The following is a 13,710-nucleotide window of genomic DNA, read 5'->3' on the forward strand; positions in this document are numbered from 1 at the left end:
TGAACTTGCAACACTCTCACTTACTGTACTGCCTGGAGACAATACACATCTCTTTAACCCATGTCCAATGCTATGTCCACTCACACATTATCATTAGGCATGGGTTAAAGAGATATGTAATATGTGATCTAGATAGGCTGGGCAAATGGGCCAGGAACTGGCAAATTAAGGAGGGGGGTGCGAGGGTAGGTGACGTTACGGGGTCTAAAGTTGAGGAGAGGGTACAGGTAAGGGTAGAGGCCGAGGATGTCCCAATAATAAAGGGAGTAGGGGGCGTGAGTATGGTTGGTGGCGTTAACGGCAAATAGGGTCCAGGTGAAGGCTGGGATGAAGGCACTTTGCCTGAATGTTCGAAGCATTCGGAATAAAGTGGATGAGCTGGTGGCGCAGATCAGCACAAATGGATATGATCTGGTGACCATTACAGAGACGTGGCTGCAAGGTGACAGGGACTGGGAGCTGAATGTCCAGGGGTATCAAGTGTTTAGGAAGTATAGGCGGGAGGAAAAAGGGGGAGTGTAGCTCTGCTGATTAAGGATAGCATCGGGGTGGTAGCAAGGGATGATATTGGAGCCAAGGAGCAGAAAGCAGAATCGTTGTGGGTAGAGATTAGGAACAGCAAAGGGAGGAAGACGCTGGTGGGTGTCGTCTATAGGCCCCTGAGTAATGATCTGGAGGTGGGGCGGGCTGTTAACGTGCAAATAAGTGCGGCGTGCAGGAATGGGACAGCCGTAGTTATGGGGGATTTCAATCTACATATAGATTGGTCGACCCATGTTGGACGCGGTGGGCTCGAGGAGTTCTTGGAATGCTGCCGGGATAGTTTCCTCGAACAGTGTGTGTTGGAGCCGACGAGGGAGCGAGCTACCTTGGATCTGGTATTATGTAATGAGGCGGGTAGAATTAGGGACCTTGCGGTGAAGGATCCTCTTGGGGAGAGTGATCATTGTATGGTGGAGTTTCTGGTGCAGATGGAGGAGGAGAAAGTGGGTTCCCGGACACGTGTCCTCTGTTTGAATAGAGGGGAGTACGGTAGGATGAGAGAAGAATTGGCGAATGTGGACTGGGGGAGCGTGTTGGAAGGTAGGTCTGCTGAGGAGCAGTGGAGGATCTTTAAGGAGATCTTTCTTGGTGCTCAGCGAAAATTTATTCCGATGGTCAAAAAGGACAGTAGGAGGAGAGGTAATAAGCCGTGGATAACGAAGGAGGTGAAGGAAAGTGTAAAATTAAAAGCGGAGGAATTTAGAGTAGCAAAGAGTAGTGGGCGAGAAGAGGATTGGGAGAGGTTTAAATGTCAACAAAGATTGACAAAGAAGATGATAAAGAAGGGTAGGAGAAACTATGAAGCTGGGCTTGCGCTTAATATAAAAAAGGATAGCAAGAGTTTTTATAAATATATAAAAAGGAAGAGGCTGGCTAGGGTGAACGTTGGTCCCTTAGAGGATGAGAAAGGGGACTCAGTGGTAGGGGATGGGGATATGGCTGAGGTCCTGAATAACTTTTTTGTTTCTGTCTTCACGGAGGAGGACGTGAATAATTTGCCGGGTGTTAGCGATGGAAAGGTGGTAGGACTGGAAGGTCTCAATGACATTACTGTTACTAGAGAGGAGGTGCTCGACAGACTGGAGGGACTGATGGTGGACAAGTCGCCAGGACCGGATGGAATGCATCCGAGGGTTCTGAAAGAAATGGCAGAGGTGATAGTGGATGCCTTGGTGGTTATTTTCCAGACGTCGCTGGATTCCGGGAAAGTGCCGGAAGATTGGAAAACGGCTAATGTTACGCCGTTGTTTAAGAAGGGTGCCAGGCAAAAGGCAGGGAATTATAGGCCGGTTAGTTTAACGTCTGTTGTAGGTAATATGTTAGAATCCGTCATCAAGGAGGAAATAGCGAGGCGTCTTGAGAGGAATTGCTTGATAGAGCAGACGCAGCACGGTTTCATTAAAGGGAAGTCGTGTCTGACAAATTTACTGGAGTTCTATGAGGATGTGTCTAGGGCAGTGGATAGAGGAGAGCCGGTGGATGTGGTCTTTCTGGATTTTCAGAAGGCGTTTGACAAGGTACCTCACAGGAGGTTATTGCAGAAGGTGAGGGGACAGTGAGTTGGGGGTAGGGTGTTAGCGTGGATAGAGGATTGGTTGTCAAATAGGAGGCAGAGAGTGGGGGTCAATGGGTGCTATTTGGATTGGGGGATGGTGACTAGTGGAGTGCCCCAGGGGTCGGTGCTGGGGCCTCAGCTATTTACCATTTATATAGATGATCTGGAGGAGGGAACCGAGTGTAGGGCGTCGAAATTTGCTGATGACACCAAGATTGGAGGAAAGGCAAATTGTGCGGAGGGTGTGGAGAGTCTACAGAAGGATCTAGATAGGCTGGGCGAATGGGCCAGGAAATGGCAAATGGAATTTAATGTTGGCAAGTGCGAGGTGGTCCACTTTGGTAGGAATAATGGTAGGAAGGATTATCACTTACGTGGCGAAAAACTGCAGCAGGCGACGGTGCAGAGGGACCTCGGGGTCCTTGTGCATGAGTCGCAAAAACCCAGCCTGCAGGTGCAGCAGGTGGTCAGGAAGGCTAATGGGATGAACATAAGAACATAAGAAATAGGAGCATGAGTAGGCCATCTAGCCCTTCGAGCCTGCCCCGCCATTCAATACGATCATGGCTGATCTGTCGTGGCTCAGTTCCACATTCCCGCCCTCTCCCCATAACCCTTAATCCCCTCTCTTATCAAAAACCCATCAACCCGCGTCTTAAAAATATTTAGCGAGGTAGCCTCCACCACTTCAACGGGCAGAGAATTCCAGAGATAAGAACATAAGAACATAAGAAATAGGAGCAGGAGTAGGCCATCTAGCCCTTCGAGCCTGCCCCGCCATTCAATAAGATCATGGCTGATCTGTCGTGGCTCAGTTCCACTTTCCCGCCCTCTCCCCATAACCCTTAATCCCCTCTCTTATCAAGAACCCATCAACCCGCTTCTTAAAAATATTTAGCGAGGCAGCCTCCACCACTTCAACGGGCAGAGAATTCCAGAGATTCACCACCCTTTGAGTGAAGAAGTTCCTCCTCAACTCCGTTCTAAACCGCCCCCCCTTTATCTTGAGGCTGTGCCCCCTAGTCCTACTGTCTTTTTTGAGCGGGAAGAGTCTCTCCACCTCTATCCTATCCATCCCATTCATCATCTTATACGTCTCAATGAGATCTCCCCTCATTCTTCTAAACTCTAACGAGTACAAGCCCAGTTTATTCAGCCTCTCCTCATAGCTCAACCCCCTCAACTCCGGTATCAGCCTAGTAAACCTCCTCTGCACTCCCTCCAGGGCCAAAATATCCTTGCGCAGGTGCGGCGCCCAAAACTGCACACAGTACTCCAGCTGCGGCCTCACCAATGCCCTATACAGCTGCAGCAAGACCTCCCTACTTTTATATTCAATCCCCCTCGCTATGAAGGCCAGCATCCCATTCGCCTTCCTGACCACCTGCTGCACCTGCAAGCTGGGTTTTTGCGACTCATGCACAAGGACCCCGAGGTCCCTCTGCACCGTCGCCTGCTGCAGTTTTTCGCCACGTAAGTAATAGTCCTTCCTACCATTCTTCCTACCAAAGTGGACCACCTCACACTTGCCAACATTAAATTCCATTTGCCATTTCCTGGCCCATTCGCCCAGCCTATCTAGATCCTTCTGCAGACTCTCCACACCCTCCGCACAATTTGCCTTTCCCCCAATCTTGGTGTCATCAGCAAATTTCGACACCCTGCACTCGGTTCCCTCCTCCAGATCATCTATATAAATGGTAAATAGCTGAGGCCCCAGCACCGACCCCTGGGGCACCCCACTAGTCACCAACCGCCAATCCGAATAGCACCCATTGACCCCCACTCTCTGCCTCCTATTTGACAACCAATCCTCTATCCACGCTAACACCCTACCCCCAACTCCATGTCCCCTGACCTTCTGCAATAACCTCTTGTGAGGTACCTTGTCAAACGCCTTCTGAAAATCCAGAAAGACCACATCCACCGGCTCTCCTCTATCCACTGCCCTAGACACATCCTCATAGAACTCCAGTAAATTTGTCAGACACGACTTCCCTTTAATGAAACCGTGTTGCGTCTGCCCTATCAAGCAATTCCCTTCAAGATGCCTCGCAATTTCCTCCTTAATGACGGATTCCAACATTTTACCTACCACAGACGTTAAACTAACCGGCCTATAATTCCCCGCCTTTTGCCTGGCACCCTTCTTAAACAACGGCGTAACATTAGCCGTTTTCCAATCTTCCGGCACTTCCCCGGAATCCAGCGACGTCTGGAAAATAACCACCAAGGCATCCACTATCACCTCCGCCATTTCTTTCAGAACCCTCGGATGCATTCCATCCGGTCCTGGGGACTTGTCCACAATCAGCCCCTCCAGTCTGTCGAGCACCACCTCTCTAGTAACAGTAATGTCATTAAGACCCTCCAGTCCTACCACCTTTCCATCGCTAACACCCGGCAAATTATTCACGTCCTCCTCCGTGAAGACAGAAACAAAAAAGTTATTCAAGACCTTCGCCATATCCCCATCCCCTACCACTAGGTCCCCTTTCTCATCCTCTAAAGGACCAACGTTCACCCTAGCCAGCCTCTTCCTTTTTATATATTTATAAAAACTCTTGCTATCCTTTTTTATATTAAGCGCTAGCCCAGCTTCATAGCTTCTCCTACCCTCCTTTATCAACTTCTTTGTCAATCTTTGTTGACATTTAAACCTTTCCCAATCCTCTTCTCGCCCACTGCTCTTAGCTACTCTAAATTCCTCCGCTTTTAATTTAACACTTTCCTTCACCTCCTTCGTTATCCACGGCTTATTACCTCTCCTCCTACTGTCCTTTTTGACCATCGGAATAAATTTCTGCTGAGCACCAAGAAAGATCTCCTTAAAGATCCTCCACTGCTCCTCAGCAGACCTACCTTCCAACGCGCTCCCCCAGTCCACATTCGCCAATTCTTCTCTCATCCTACCATACTCCCCTCTATTCAAACAAAGGACGCGTGTCCGGGAACCCACTTTCTCCTCCTCCATCTGCAACAGAAACTCCACCATGCAATGATCACTCTCTCCAAGAGGATCCTTCACCGCAAGGTCCCTAATTCTACCCGCCTCATTACCCCCCTTTGAGTGAAGAAGTTCCTCCTCAACTCCGTTCTAAACCGCACCCCCCTTTATCTTGAGGCTGTGTCCCCTAGTCCTATTATCCTTTGAGCGGGAAGAGTCTCTCCACCTCTATCCTATCCATCCCATTCATCATCTTATACATCTCAATGCGATCTCCCCTCATTCTTCTAAACTCTAACGAGTACAAGCCTAGTTTATTCAGCCTCTCCTCATAGCTCAACCCCCTCAACTCCAGCATCAGCCTAGTAAACCTCCTCTGCACTCCCTCCAAGGCCAAAACATCCTTGCGTAAGTACGGCGCCCAAAACTGCTGGCCTTCATAGCGAGGGGGATTGAATATAAAAGTAGGGAGGTCTTGCTGCAGCTGTACAGGGCACTGGTGAGGCCGCAGCTGGAGTACTGTATGCAGTTTTGGTCGCCGCACTTACGCAAGGATATTTTGGCCTTGGAGGGAGTGCAGAGGAGGTTTACTAGGCTGATTCCGGAGTTGAGGGGGTTGAACTATGAGGAGAGGCTGAATAAACTATGCTTGTACTCGTTAGAGCTTAGAAGAATGAGGGGAGATCTCTGAGACATATAAGATGATGAATGGGATGGATAGGATAGAGGTGGAGAGACTCTTCCCGCTCAGAAAGGACAGTAGGACTAGAGGGCACAGCCTCAAGATAAAGGGGGGGCGGTTTAGAACGGAGTTGAGGAGGAACTTCTTCACTCAAAGGCTGGTGAATCTCTGGAATTCTCTGCCTGCTGAAGTGGTGGAGGCTGCCTCGCTCAATATTTTTAAGACGCAGGTTGATAGGTTTTTGATAGGCAAGGGGATTAAGGGTTATGGGGAGAGGGCGGGAATGTGGAACTGAGACATGACAGATCAGCCATGATCTTATTGAATGGCGGGGCAGGCTCGAGGGGCTAGATGGCCTACTCCTGCTCCTATTTCTTATGTTCTTATGTAGACTCACATTCTAATCAGTATTCTGTAAACTGTGTGTCTTTAAATGTCCTTCTCTGATCATAACCTTCCACATACCTGACAAAGGAACAGCGTTTCCTAAAGCTTGCGGGTTTACTATCAAATAAACTGGTTGGACTTTAACCTGGTGTTGAGAGACTTCTTACTGTGTTTACCCTAGTCCAACACTGGCATCTCCACATTGAGACAGAAGGAGCCATGCCAAATCCGATGGTTGGAGTCCTGAGTGTATCAGGGGCTGTGAGACCCTTGGGGTTGGAGGAAGATGCTGGGGGGGGAGGTCAGGCACTGGAAGCATCCAGGCTGCTGGGAGTTGTGGGAGGGGGGTGATCCAGAGATCACAGAGACACTAGATCAAGTTTGACACTCGCCCTTGCTGTCTGGAATAGGTCATTCAGTTTCTTCTGGCACTGCTTTCCGGTCTCCTGGTCAGTGCTCTGGCACCCATACATGCCGTCAGTCTCCCAGGGTGCAGGGGGGGTCCCACCATGCCTCCAGCAACCTGGCCAGATCAGTATCTGAGAAATGAGGGGCTGTGCTCCTTGACACCATCTTCCTGCCTGTCTGTCCATCCTTGGGGTTTTTATGGAGCTGTCCCTTGTTAGGGCAAAACAGCTGCAGGCAGTTTGGGCAGGTCACACACCCGGCACAGCATTCTAGCCAGATTAATACAGTTTGCCTTGTCACCATGGAGGGGAAGCCAAGTCAGCACTTGCAGGTGTGCTGATGGGGGGGGGGGCGTTGGTGAACAGTGGGGGATGAGAGGGTCATGTCACTGAGCTATTGGGGCAAGGGGGTGATGAGGGGCTCATGTGTAAGGGAATCTTGCGGGGGTGGAGGGGGATCCGTGATGTTCGTCCAGGGGTGGGGGGGGAGGTTCTGCCAGGAGAGCTGCTTTTTTTTAAAGAAACTTTTCCTGTGCATGCGCCGGTTGTGGCTCCAATCGGAGTTGCTGACTATCTGGCAAATTAAGCCCACCCACTGCTTCTAGTGGTTAGAAACGATCTAGCCCATATTTTCAAAGACGAAGTGTGTAAGATTGGGAGTGAAAACTCGCACAATAAACCGATCAGCAACTCTTCCGATTTCATGCTAGCTAGACACTTAGAAAAAAAACTCTTTAAATTCCACCAGCTGAGTTTGTCCTGCATTTTCTGCTTTTGTTATCACAAGCTTTCGGAGGACTGCTGCATCAGGTGTGCGGAGGAACAATGTTCCAAAAAACTCGTGATTCCAAATAAACCTGGTGTTGTGAGACTGCTTGCGGTGCCCACCCCAGTCCGACGCTGGCAACTCCACACCATGTTTTAGTTATCACAGCCTTGTGGACAACTCTCCCTCAGTCACTCCGTCTCCTATTACACCCCAGGATCCAAACTTCTTCCATCATCCCCAACCTTCCTGACAAACTCCTGCTCGGCTCCCCCTGTGTTTTTGTTTTGAAAGTTGAAAAGGTAAATGCAGGTGAAAGGCTGCGAGTCTTTTTTTTTAAAACTGCAGCCTGTCCCCCAGGAAGCTGATGCTCAGCGTGGTCCTTACCTGGTACCTGCCGCTCAGTAACTGGCTGCGGGAAGGCGTACACAGGGGCTGCACGTAGTAATTCTCCAGTCTGACCCCCTGAGCTGACAGCTTGTCCAGCACCGGGGTGCGGATCTCCGAGCCGTGATAGCCGATGTCGTTCCAGCCGTAGTCGTCGACCAGGATGAAGACGATGTGGGGCTGGTCGGCTCCGGCATCGGGGAAGAGGATGGCGAAGTACAGCAGGCAGAGTACCAAACGCATCCTCATCCTCCCAGCACTGAACCTCCAGCCCCGCTCTCCATCCAATAGAACCCAAATACCCGGAAGACAGCAGCTCCCAGCCGCACTGTCACATGACTGGTCCCGTGATCACTTTCATTCATGTGTCCTCGATCCAGAAATGTTGCAATTTTCACAGCGCGGCTAATGTCCTTATTCGGCCAGCATTAATTACACTGTGGACATCAAAAGAAACTCATCCCCTGTTTGATGCACTAGAACCTTTACTATGGGCACAGTCTTTAGCACTGCTGCTTCACAGCGCCAGGGACCCAGGTTCAGTTCCAGCCTCGGGTAACTGTGTGACGGTTGCAGCTTTTCAAAGTTTATCTATTAGTGTCAGAAGCAGGCTTATATTAACACTGTAATGAAGTCACTGTGAAAATCCCCTGGAGCTCAGCATGGTGGCACATTGTTTAGCGCTGCTGCCTCACAACACCGGAGACTGGGGTTCAATTCCAGCCTGTGTCTGTGTGGAGTTCTGACGTGGAGATGTAGGCGTTGGGCTGGGGTAAACACAGGAAGAAATCTCACAACACCAGGTTAAAGTAGGACTTTAACTTGGTGTTCTGACATTTCTTATTATGTGTAGTTTTTGCATCTTTTTTAAAAAAAGTTCATTTCTTAGTGTCACAAATAGGCTTACCTTAACACTGCAATGAAGTTATTGTGAAATCCTCCAGGGAGCAGCACTGTGGCACAGCAGTTAACATTGTTGTTTCACAGCACTAGGGACTGGGGTTCAATTCCTGGCTTGGGTCACTGTGCGGAGTCTGCACGTCTCCCTGTGTCGATGTGGATTTCCTCTGGGTGCTCTGGTTTCCTCCCACAATCTGAAAGATGTGCTGGTTAGGTGCATTGGCCATACTAAAGTCTCCTTCATTGTACCCAAACAGGTACCAGAATGCAGCAACTAGGGGATTTTCACAGTAACTTCATTGCAGTGTTAATGTAAGCCTACTTACGACACTAATAAACAAAATAGTAGTTACCATACCCTGTTAAAGATGTGCAAGTTGGGTGGATAAATTACCCCTTGGAGTCGGGGGATTAGCAGGGTAAATACATGGGGTGATGGGGCCTTGGTAGGATTGTCATCTGCAGGATTGATGGGCTCAATGGCCTCCTTCTGTACTGTAGAGATTCTATAATTTAGTTTAAGTTTATTTATTAACGTCACAAATAGGCTTACATTAACACTGCAATGAAGTTACTGTGAAATTCCCCTAGTCATCACATTCTGTTCAGGAAAAGAGAGGGAGAATTTAGCACAGCCAATGCACCAAACCAGTATGTCTTTCAGACTGTGGGAGGAAATGCACGCAGACCCACAGGGAGAATGTTCAGACTCTGCAGAGACAATGACCCAAGCTGGGAATTGAATTCAGGCCCCTGGTGCTGTGAGGCAGCAGTGCTAACCACTATGCTACCACATGTGCTGTCCCACTGTGGAAGAAAATGCACCCTTGCTTAATTTTATAACTACATCACAATATGTGTAAAGATATAAATAATGTAAACATTTACAAGATTTTACAAATCAACTAAACATTATTGCAAAAACATTTGTGATTAGAGCGATTGTGGTTTGTGGCTCCACTCCTCCCACCGTTCCCCAATTCAAATCACTTTCCGATAGATCTTAGCACGATACAGCGCAGAAGACCCATGGTGATTGTGCCAGCATTTTAAGAGTACAGACAGCAAATAATAATAACAATTAATGTATCTTGTATGTGACCTTCCATCCAGCAATGGGGTGGATCTTGGCACTTGCCACACTGGAGGTTCTCTGAGGTTCTGCAAATACAGTGAAACCAGTGCATTGTTGATTGGATGTTTAGACAATCAGCCATGATCGTGAAGAATGGCAGAGCAGGCTCGAAAGGCCGAACGACCTCCTCTTGCTAATATCTTCTATGTTTGTGCTATCGTAGGAGCCCTACAGCACAGAAGGAGGCCATTCGGCCCATCAGGTCTGCACTGACCACAATCCCACTCAGGCCCTATCCTCATAACCCTATTTATTTACCCAACTAACCCCCTGACACTAAGGAACAATTTAGCAGAGCCAATCAACCTAACCCACACATCTTTGGAGTGTGGGAGCAATCCAGAGCACCCGGAGAAATCCCACACAGACACAAGGAGAACGTGCAGACTCTGCACAGACAATGACCCAAGCCAGGAATCAAACCTGGGTCCCTGGCACTGTGAGGCAGCAGTGCTGACCACTGTGCCACCATGCTGTCCATAAGACAACCCTACTTCCATTTCAGATTCAAGAATTGCTCCACTGGGGGGTGGATGAACCTGAAAAAAGAGGAAGGGCAGGCAGTCGGAAACACCAGATGGAAAGGAACAAAAAGAAGTTAGAAATTGATAGCAGAGAACATTTGCAATAGTGTGGTTAGTCTGTTTGTGTTGCACAACAGTGCAGTGTTCATTTCACCTTTTATAGTCAGGAAATCCTGCTATTGGGTAAGCCACAAGGTCAGGCTGAAAGTCAGTTCTGGTGGCTCCAAGGATCCAGTCATGGCCCCTTTGATTTCTCGTCTTATTAATGCCCCTGGCGGTATAATCCGAAAACATAGCATCATTTTCCACAGCGGATGACACCCAGTTCTACCTCCCTGTTATCTCTTCTGACCTATCCACGGGTTCTAAATGGCCAAATTGCTTATAATAAAAACACTGCCAGAAAAGCTCAGCAGGATCTGTGGAGAGAGCAAAAGAGTGAACGGATGGGATTTTCCAGGCACGCTTGCCTCAAGACTGGAAAATCCAGCCCGAGATCAACGGACCTTTGTGTGGCCCGTGTCCTGCCCGCTATGATTCCCATGGCAGACAGGACAGGAAAATTCTGCTCAACGTTTTGAATCTGATGTGATTTGAACCATTAATTGTTTTTCTCTCCACAGATACTGCCAGACCGGTTGAGTGTTTCTGCTTTTTTTATTTCAGATCTCCAGCAACTCCCCAGCATTTTGCTTTTATTAACAGTCTGTTTCTCTGACATCCAGTGCTGGATAAATAGAGAAGTCTTCCAATTAAATACTCAGTTCCTGGCTTCTGACACTAACTCTCTCCCTGGTAAAAGTCTGAGGCTGAACGTTGGCGTCATACTCGACTCAGAGCTGAACTTCCAATCATCTATCCTGCCTTCTTTAGGACCTCCTATTTCCACCTTCATCATGTTGACTGGCTTGGCCCCACCTCAGCTCATCTCTGCCTGATCCCTCACGAGATGTCTTTATAACTCTTGATTATTTCAGTTCAATCCCATCCAACTTTCCAGGTGAACTCAAGGACATTGGAAATTCTGCTGTGTATATCCTAACTTGCATTGAGTCCAGTTCGCCCATCACTTTTAGCTTTTATTGGTAGAGGGATTGAATTTCGGAGCCGTGAGGTCATGTCACAATTGTACAAAACTCTGGTGCAGCCGCGCTTGGAGTATTGCGTACAGTTCTGGTCGCCGCATTATGAGAAAGATGTGGAGGCATTGGAAAGGGTGCAGAGGAGATTTACCAGGATGTTGCTTGGTATGGTGGGAAGGTCTTACGAGGAAAGGCTGAGGGACTTGAGGTTATTTTCATTGGAGAGAAGAAGGTTACGAGGTGACCTGATTGAGGCATACAAGATGATCAAAGGATTGGATAGGGTGGGCAGTGAGAGCCTTTTACCTCGGATGGTGATGGCTAACATGAGGGGACATTGCTTTAAATTAAGGGGTGGTAATTATAGGACAGATGTCAGAGGTAGGTTCTTTACTCAGAGGGTAGTAAGGTCGTGGAATGCCCTACCTGCAGCAGTTGTGGACTCACTAACTTTAAGGGCGTTCAAATGGTCTGTGGATAGGCATATGGATAACATTGGAATAGTTTAGGTTAGAGGGTCATTAGATTGGTTCCACTGGTCGGCGCAACATCGAGGGCCGAAGGGCCTGTACTGCGCTGTAATGTTCTATGTTCTATCACCAATGTGATCACTCACCTTCACTGGCTCCTGTGTTAAGAAATGCTGCAATTTAAAAATTCCAATCCTTGCCTTCCAATTCCTTTTAGGCCTCTCCCTCCCTATCTCTGTAATCCCGCCCAGATTGACAACTTCTCCAAATACCTCTGCTCCTCTAATCCTGACCGCCTGATCATCCCTCATGCACTGATGACAACGCCTTCAGCTGCCAAGGCCCCAATCTTGGGAATTTCCTCCCCATCCTACTCTTTGAAGACACTTATTAAATCCTATCACTTTGGCCAATTGCCTTAATATCTCCTTGTGGCTTCATGTCACATTTTGTTAGATAAGGTTAGATAAGTACCTTAAGACATTTTACTATGATAAAAGTATTATATAAATATATTTGTTATTGAAAAGGTTGCATCATATTATCACGATTCATTGAGTAAAGTGCAGCAAACCTTTGGCAGAGTCAGAGTATTCCTGCCTCTAGTTCAGATTGTTTACAATGCAGGAGGCCATTTGGCCCATTGGGTTTGCAGTGGCTTGCTGTAATAGCATTCTACCAAGTCCCATTCCCCTGCCTTAAGATCATATCCTTGCACATTCTTTCTTTTCAGGTAGCAATCCAATTCCCTTTCAATTATCTCGATTGAACCTGCCTCCACCACCCTCCCAGGAAGGTCACAGAGTCATAAAATTATTACTGAACAGAGGAGGTCATTTTGTCCATGTCAACTCTTTGTAGTGAAATCCAGTTAGAGCAAGGAAAGGGGGCTATCTCCATAGCTTTACAAGTTTATTTCCCTCAAGTTCCCATCCAATTTCCTTTTGAAATTGTTGATTGTCACCACTTTCAATGCCAATTTGCATCAGCAATCAGTTCAAGGTCATTACTACTCACTGTGTAATAAGTCCTTCAAGTCCCACTCCAGTCCCTGACAACTGCAGACTTAATGTTATCACTAAATATCAGTGGGTATCTATTTAGTGGATATCCACTAAATATCAGTGGATATCTTAATGTTATCACTAAATATCAGTGGGTATGGAGTTGGTAGCTCATTGGTAGTATCTCCGCTCTTGAGCCAGAAGGGTCAGGTCAGGCCCTACCTTAGGCAAACCCGGTAACTGGAAACTGGAACCTGGCTCTGAATATTGAATTATCACTGAGGACAATGCACTGTGTAGTCACAGTCACAAAGGTTCACACATTTATAACTTGGATTTGGACTGTTTCAGTGCAGAAGTAGAGGCTGAAATCCAGGGAAAGATGAGCATAGGTTTGATAGGTAACTATAGTTTTAGAGAGAAACGTGAGGTCAGAAATGGGGGCAGAGGGGTGAAGAGTGGGTTTTTGAGAGGATATTTGACTGGAAGGGGGAAGTATCTGAGGAGATTAAACCAACTACACCTTGCGTGGAGATTAGTGGAAATTGGGTCAAAGAAGCAGGATGTGGGGGGTTTCATGGATAAGATGACCGTGGATGGGTCATTTGGGAGTGAGAAGGGCTGAGACTTCTCTGAGTTCAATGATGCTTTTGAAAGCATATCTAGATTGAGATCAATAATCCTGGATCAGGTTTGGTGCCTTAATCCAAACAAATGTGGACAGACAAGGGTTCCACTCACTGTGCCTCTGCAGGTGGAATTTGCAGCCTTGGGTGCGTTAAGTCTGAGGACACAGACTGGCCATCAGATTGTATGCAATTTGCTGGCTTCTGTGCAGCTGGCACCTCCATGTGTCATCTCTGTAAACTAACTGGCCAGTGTGGAATATCAGGGTTGATTAATACCTTCACAGTTTTACTC

At 47.8% G+C, this 13,710-nt stretch overlaps 1 protein-coding gene across 1 annotated transcript in view; it reads right to left on the minus strand.

The window, feature by feature from the left end:
* Positions 1–7,989, minus strand: part of arsb (arylsulfatase B) — a 95,094-nt gene extending 87,105 nt beyond the window's left edge. The window contains exon 1 of the mRNA XM_080189341.1: positions 7,675–7,989. Within this exon, the coding sequence (XP_080045467.1) occupies positions 7,675–7,923 (249 nt within the window). The 5' untranslated portion in view covers positions 7,924–7,989. The remainder of the gene's footprint in view (positions 1–7,674) is intronic.
* Between the last annotated feature and the right edge of the window lie 5,721 nt (positions 7,990–13,710).

Source organism: Carcharhinus amblyrhynchos, chromosome 5 (assembly GCF_965287045.1).
Source record: "Carcharhinus amblyrhynchos chromosome 5, sCarAmb.v2.hapA, whole genome shotgun sequence".
NCBI classification, from domain to species: Eukaryota; Metazoa; Chordata; class Chondrichthyes; order Carcharhiniformes; family Carcharhinidae; genus Carcharhinus; species Carcharhinus amblyrhynchos.